At 24.2% G+C, this 8,082-nt stretch overlaps 1 protein-coding gene and 1 long non-coding RNA gene across 11 annotated transcripts in view; one reads left to right on the top strand and one right to left on the bottom strand.

The window, feature by feature from the left end:
* LOC126901739 (uncharacterized) overlaps positions 1–8,082 on the top strand; it is a 146,414-nt gene that overhangs the window by 78,809 nt on the left and 59,523 nt on the right. The window contains exons 1-2 of one of the 10 annotated variants that reach the window (XM_050678464.1): positions 5,457–5,706; positions 5,855–5,887. The exons of 4 other annotated variants lie outside the window; for them this stretch is intronic. In XM_050678464.1, coding sequence (XP_050534421.1) covers positions 5,614–5,706; positions 5,855–5,887 — 126 coding nt within the window. In that variant the 5' untranslated portion in view covers positions 5,457–5,613. Of the gene's footprint in view, positions 1–5,456; positions 5,707–5,854; positions 5,888–8,082 lie in introns of those variants that run through there. 5 more of the 10 variants (XM_050678475.1, XM_050678465.1, XM_050678476.1 and 2 more) reach the window with 5 other exon arrangements.
* Positions 1,281–8,082, bottom strand: part of LOC126901765 (uncharacterized) — an 8,774-nt gene continuing 1,972 nt past the window's right edge. The window contains exon 3 of the long non-coding RNA XR_007703106.1: positions 1,281–1,946. This is a non-coding gene — a long non-coding RNA (uncharacterized LOC126901765). The remainder of the gene's footprint in view (positions 1,947–8,082) is intronic.

Genomic DNA, 8,082 nt, shown 5'->3' on the forward strand with positions numbered 1-8,082 from the left:
ATTATTACTTTTTTCTTAGCTATAAAATAAGGTTATATTTAGTAATACCCAGCATTAAAAAATGTGTTTTTAACATAATAAAATTTTAGTATACTCTAAAATTCATAAGAATGTCTGATTTGCAAAACAAAATATAAAATACAAATCTCCTTAAATTTATCGTAATAATTCAAGTATTAAACACTAGTAATAAATTGTTAAATACCTAAATCGTAAAATACCTAAATTGTAATTGTTACCCAATGGCCTATGTTGCCTCTGGTATATATATAATAAAAAAACCATCATNTGCCTCTGGTATATATATAATAAAAAAACCATCATAGGGGGTCGCGGCACAGTGGTGACGTGGCATAGTTAGATCAAGTATAATGATATCTGACAGTGATTAAAATCACTATCAAAAAAAAAAACGCTTCGATGCAAATCTTTAGATAGTGTTTAATTTAAAAAAAATGGTGGATTATTCCAAAAGCTACATGATCTGCTAGTTCCTTATTAATATCCTGATTAAGATAAAGTATGTCAAATAAAAAAGGGATTATTAAAAAATATTATTTCTTATAAAAAAATTATGTTGATCCTTACACTTTTCAATATGTTATAGTATTATAAAGTTAAAAATGAAAAAAATAAAATTGAGAATTTTCACACAATAATAGCATTCAGTAGCCATTTTCACCGTGAAGGCAAAATAAACGAGTTTTTTATAATCGTTGCTGACGGTTGAGGAGATATATCGTAACTCAAAAATTAATAAAAAGAAAAAGAAAAAAAAATTGACAAAGATATGATATTGAGAATAGGATAAAATTGAGATGGTTGAAGTGAAAATGAAAGTGAGAATAAGAGTAACTTTTGATTCGGGGTGTGATTCGAGGGTCATAAAATAACATAAATATCGACTATTATTGATTATTAAAAAAAATGTTACCTGATCATTTATTCTCAGTTCTTAGAATATCTTAAACAATAGTATTAATCAATAATTTATGAATAAAATAACACAATTCCATTTAGTTCACAAACTAACAAGTAAAATTTTCGATATTGACGATCACGACGTTCGCGTAACGTAGTCCAGAGCACGATAAGAACAGCTCAAAATAAGGGTTTGCTCTGCCATTTTATAAAATTTTTTTACCACCGAAAATAAAAATAAGCATAAAATACAGAAATTATTATAGCTGAATGGATTATATAAATCATTTTGACATTTTATATATGAGATCAACATTGTTTTTTTTACATAAGATTAGGATTAATACAATGGATTTAATTATTAAAATTAGAATAAAAAAATATGACAAAAAATAATTTATAGATTTCTTTTCGGAAGGAACGATTTTTAAAAATTACTATTAATCAATTTATGATAGAATTGTGTGTATTACAATACAACTAAACAGTGTGTGTTTGTTAAATATTTATTAAAATTATTTTTGTTTGAAAATGATTATGTCCTTCTAATAATTTAATGTATAAATCAGCCACATTATGGTAGTGTCGAGTATATCACCACAGATAGTTCACGTTGGCCCTATAACTGCGAGGGAGCTGTACAAATGTGCTTGATGTGCGCATGCGCTCGTTTGTTTCTGTGCGTAAAAGGTACAACGTTTTGTAATGAACGATTACTGTTCCGTTGACTGTCTGGCTTTTCTGGCTTTCGTAAATGTAGTTTACATTACGTGTAAAATCTTCTCTATCTCTGCACGTGTAGCTGATTTTATACATTACAGGAGCATTTGATGGAAACTTCCTGTGGCCATTGTCGTTCCAGGAAATTTGGTCACATTTTCAGTCTTCGGCTTGTTTATGCTTATATACACGTATACGTATATATTATTTTAAATTTTATTATCATCATCATTTATTAAAGGCAATGCTTTGTCGCTGAAGCCACTCCTCGATCTTTGACGCCAAATTCTTCAGTGAAACAAAGACTTGGAAAAAAAAATTTGATTATCTTTAGTTACAAATTATTCTTGAATTATTTGTTTATTAGATATAAACACTTAAAGTTTCAAATTTTTAAGTTAATATACATGTATAATACACAAGGGATTATAAATACAGGTAGCTAATTGGTTTTTTATGACATTGATATTCGCAGGTACACAGCATTGTTATTATCAATTGTAGTAAGGCACATTGTTGTGAGTTTATAAATACACTAACTGATATACAGAAAGTATATCTATTGATAGTCATAATTGATAATAAACAATCCATGGCTGTGACAGCAATATTATAAAAAATCAATTTGCTACCTGTATTTATAATCCCTTATGTATTATACATGTATATCAACTCAAACATCTGAAACTTTAAATGTTTATATTTAATAAACAAATAAAGTTACTATTTTAATTATATAACTAACTATATAACTATATATATATACTAAAAATTCAAATGCCATTTAATATCAATTTAAAAACTCAAACATTTTATTAAATTCAAAATACGTGTTCTCATTTTAAAAAACAAAGTTGACACCCTTACCAGATATAAAGAATAAACTTAAAAAGTATTACATAGTTAATAATTTAATAATAATGTGTAACTAAATAATATCAAACAAAATTTTATATGATATTGATTTATAACATTGTGATGATTTATGATACATTATGATTTATATGATGATTTTATATTTGTTTATATGATTATTTTTCTGTAAAAAATTGAGTGGGTCATGATAAAAAAATCACCTGTAATATATTTGTGTGTTGTATGTTTTTTCGGTCATAATTAAGTTAAGTTTCTGGGTAAAAGACAAACAGAGGTCAACTGCTATAAGAAAAGAACCCTTGTGTCAACATTTGGTAGCAATGGAGCGTGGTTATTGGATTTGTTGGACAACAGAAAATTAAATATTAAGTTAAGGTAAGTAGCTTAGAACACCGGTTACTACTTGATATTAAAGTTATTTATTAGTTATTTGTATAATTAAACTAAAAGTGTTTACAAGTATTAGTTATTGTGGTAATAACGTTTTAATTATAGATTTTATGAGTATGTTACTTTAGTTATCAAATAATTGTGTAAGTACATTGGAGGTTAAACCTTAATGAAATGATACATTTAATGGCATTTTAGTTGCCTATTAAAAGTCCAAGAAGTAAGACATTATAAGTTGCCTACAGATTGGATCTCGGCGTACTTGTCTTTTTTTTCTTTTAACTATAATTAAATATTTATTTATTTTGAAAAATAATTAAAGTATAATTTATTATATAGAATGCTATCTTTACGTTGTTTTTAAAAAACTTATTTAGAGTATTTCATTGCATTAGTTATTATTTCTTTCTTTTAAATATTTAAAGGACAATTCTACATATTTAGAATATTAAATTTGATTGATTTCAAATAGATAGTTTTTTTATTGATAAAGTGGGGTGTGATTATTATACAATCGGAATAAGAATTTATGTGTATTCACCAGTTGAAATGGATTCGATAGGGTTTACTGAGTTTTTCAGACGAACAATACCATCAAGACCAAGTAAAACCAAGAATTACTACAAAGAGAAGGTCATTGAATGCAGCATACTATTGTAGAGTGGGTCTCTATACAAGACGTCCTTGGTAGTAACTTAATGAATAATTTTTGCTTGAATTAGTTAGGACTAAAAGGTTTTGTTTATATACAGCTAATAGGTAATGTTGTTAGAGATACAACAAAAATGTATCTCCAATTCTGTGTTATTTAAATAACTAGCTTAAGCTAGTAAGCAGCATATTTTTATTTTCATAAAAAAGGCACATATTGACAAACAAGCATGAGTATTTTAATAAAAAAAAACTAACTAAAATATGTGTAAATTCAAAATATAATAATTCTTAAGAACATTGATTCAGCTTTGGATATGAACTAATGTAATAGAACATAATTATAACAAATAGTTTCTTAATAAATTACGATTTAAAAAAGTATAAAAAAGTTTTTTTTAAATTGTTAAAGTAAAATATCAGGTGAGAACATGGGTTCATTAGTGTTTCTAACTACGTTTATTTGTAGAATGAGGATAAACACTTAATTCATTACTTGTATAAATACGTATAAATTGCACTTTTATTGTTTGACCGCACAACATATTTCAGGGGGTCGAATGGTCCAGCGAATACGTCGCAGCGGACGGACAATGACTTTGTTTCGATAATTTTTGTAATAAATCTACTGAATTTTAATATAATTAACCCACACTCGACATAATATATGGTATGGATATAATATATCCCGACCAAATCATATAATGTGTATTAGAATTTTTTATTTTTCCTCTACTTTCTTATGATATAGTAGAACAAGGAAAAAACGCTTTTCTGGGGAAATTACTTAGCGTGCTCGGATTTTCAAATTTTTTTTCCCAGCGAAATTTGTAATTATTTTGTTAATATGTTCAAAAATATTTAATAAAAAATTCACAACAATTGGTATTTTTCTACAATACTTTATCTTATTTGAGAATCAATAAAAGTAATTTATTAGCGATAATCTATGAATAATATTAAAACGTACGATTTATGTAATATGTCAATTAAATTTGATTAATGTAAGTATTATTTGAAACGCTTACAATTTAAATGTGCGTTATAAAATAATCGTATGTACTAATTTAAATTATTTTCAACAAATTTGTCATTGTTTGGTTAATATATTCAAAAAAATTTCGCAAACACTACTATATATTTTTAAATCTAATAAATTCATCTAGTCCCAAGTGTCAACTTATACTGCTGTCCCATTTAAAATAAAAATTAAAAACTATTATAATGATAAATCATACACTTGGTTAAATTTAAAGTTATTATCTGAAAATTTAAAAATAATTTACATCAATTTAAATCCTAGTTTAAAAATTAAATTATTTTTTATGATTAACACAATGACACATCGCTTTTATTATCCAATATTTTTTTCAAAGATATAATTTTTAATATTATAAGAAATATTAATATATTTAAAATAATTAAATTTAGGTTTTTCTGTCAATGCTTAAGTTGAATTATTAGTTTAATGTTTGAAAAATATAACATTAAAATAGACGTTGAACATATTGATTTATTATATTATTTCTTTTATCTATTAAATATTTAATAATACTCAGTATTAAAAAATGTGTTTTTGACTTAATAATAGCCCTATATTCTATAATCTATTACTATTATGATAAAATGTAAATAAAAACTAATATCAAATATAACGTAAAACATTTTAATGATAAATTATTAGCTAAAAATATTAAATTAATAACTGCAAATTTTTTTAATTTCGATATTTTTCTACTACATTTTATTTAATTTGGGAATGAGTAAATAAATTCTACCTTCGTTAATCCATGAATAATTATTTTTAATGTACAACATATTTTTAAATGTCAATTAAATTTGATTAATACATGTATTTTTTGAAATTCTAACAATTTAAATACATTTTTGAGAATTATATTTTACTTTATTCAAAATAGACTAAATTGTTCTATATAAACGATATTAATTTAGCAATAAAAACTTTATTTCATGTTTATTCGATATAATTTATAAATAAATTATATTGCTAGTGCTTGACTTTCATTATTGTTGCTGTTATAATCATCATTAAAAATGCGTTTCTACTTTTGTTTTGGAATTTTACTTTGTTTTATTTCACTAATTACCGGAATGCCAAGCTCAGGTGGATCAACTTCTAACAATCAGGTAAAATGAGTATTCCTAAAAATTATGAATAAAAAAAATGATAATAATTATTATCATCATTTTACAAGATTATTATTTTTTTAATTTTTAAAATATTTTGCAACTTTAGATAGTAATTGTAATAACAAATGAAATAAATGTTTTTTAGGGTGATTCTAGTGGAGTCAATAAGGTAAAACAAGTAATTATAATTATTATTAATTTTTTATATACATATTATAATTGTTTAAAAGTTTGAGTACCTATACAGAATAATTCATTTTAACACTTGACATTCGATTGCTCTTAAAATAATAATTAATAACTTATTATTTAATAAGTTAAAAATATTATTTATTTCATGATTTATCAGTTATTAATTATTTTTTAGATCATCCCATATAACTTATAGGCATTTCAGCTAAATTTTTTGAAGTAGTAACATACATATTTAACTAGCTTATTACATAAAAACCCAGCACGGGGGGATCGCGGCAAAGTGGTGACGTGGCATAGTTGGATCAAGTATAATGATATCTGACAGTGATTAAAATCACTATCAAAAAAAACGCTGCGATGCAAATCTTTAGATAGTGTTTAATTTTAAAAAATTGGTGGACTATACTAAAAGTAACATGATCTGCTAGTTCGTTATTAATATCCTGATTCAAATAATGTATTTCGAATGAAAAAGGGATTATTAAAAATATTATTTCTCATAAAAAAATTATGTTGATCCATACACTTTTCAATAAGTTATATCATAATAAAGTTAAAATAAATGTATAAAATAAATGTTATGTAAAAAATAAAATCGAGAATTTTCACACAATAATAGCATTCGGTAGCCATTTTCACAGTGAAGACAAAATAAAATCCGAAATTTTTTTTTTACATAATAAAGAACATTACATTAGCTTTAATTTAAGATGTACAGGGTGATTTTTTTATCATAACCCACTCAATTACTTGCAGAATAATAATAATTTAAACATTTTTTTTTTTTATTATCTTTAGTTACACATTATTCTTGAATTTTTAACTATGTAATACTTTTTAAGTTCATCCCTTATGCCTTGGAAGGGGGTCAACTTTGTTTTTTTAAATGGTAACACATATTTTTAATTTAATAAAATGTTTGAGTTTTTAATTTAATAGTAAATGGCATTTGAATTTTTAATATAACTTAATTCGTTTATTAGATATAATTATTTAAAGTTTCAAATTTTTGAGTTAATATATAGATATAATACACAATGGATTACAAATATAGGTAGCTAATTGGTTTTTTATAACATTGATATTAGCAGGTACACAGCATTGTTATTATCAATTGTAGTAAGGCACATTGTTATGAGTTTAGTTATGTGTTACACTAACTATACAGAAAGTATAACTATTGATAATCATAATTGATAATAAACAATCCGTGACTGAGACAGCAATATCATAAAAATCCAATTAGCTACCTGTATTTACAATCCCATGTGTATTATACATGTATATTAACTCATAATTTTGAAACTTTAAATGTTTATATCTAATAAGCTAATAAAGTTTTATTAAAAATTCAAATGCCATTTACTATTAAATTAAAAATTCAAACATCTTATTAAATTAAAAATATGTGTTACCATTTAAAAAAACAAAATTGACATCCTTACAAGGCATAAGGGATGAACTTAAAAAGTATTACATAGTTAATAATTCAAGAATAATGTGTAACTAAAGATAATAAAAAAAAAAATTTTTAAATTATTATTCTGCAAGTAATTGAGTGGGTTATGATAAAAAAAATCACTCTGTATATTAAAGTGTCAGACTTTCCGGAACACTTTCAAAATGTAAGTTAAAAAAGTAAATTTTTTGTGAAAAAGTTGCCATTTTGAATCCCCCCTGTAGGCAGGTAAAAAGTCAGATTTATAAAAAAAATATACCAACTGATAGGTAAAGACTTCATGCATCTATAAAAAAAAATTATATTGATCCATACATTTTTTTAAATGTTATAGCATTATACAGTTAAAAATATAAAAAAGAATTTTTTTACAAAAATCGTATTTTTTTTTTGCATAATAAAGAACATTACAATAGCTTTAATTTAAGATATATATCAAAGTGTCAGACCTTCCGGAACATTTTCAAAAGTTAAGTTGAAAAAGTAAATTTTCTGTGAAAAAGTTGTCATTTTAAATCCCCCCTTGTGGGCAGGTTAAGGGTTAAATTTATGAAAAAAATATACCAAATGAAAGGTAATGATATTATGCATCTATATAAAAAAGAATTATATTGATATGTTCATTTTTGAAAAAGTTATGGCACTTTTAAGTAAAAAAATTGAAAAAATTTCGAAAATTAGCGATTTTTAAATTTGTAATTTTTTTGGAGGTTTCCCCC

This window comes from Daktulosphaira vitifoliae, unplaced genomic scaffold (genome assembly GCF_025091365.1).
Source record: "Daktulosphaira vitifoliae isolate Bord-2020 unplaced genomic scaffold, ASM2509136v1 Scaffold_3, whole genome shotgun sequence".
In the NCBI taxonomy this organism is placed as follows: Eukaryota; Metazoa; Arthropoda; class Insecta; order Hemiptera; family Phylloxeridae; genus Daktulosphaira; species Daktulosphaira vitifoliae.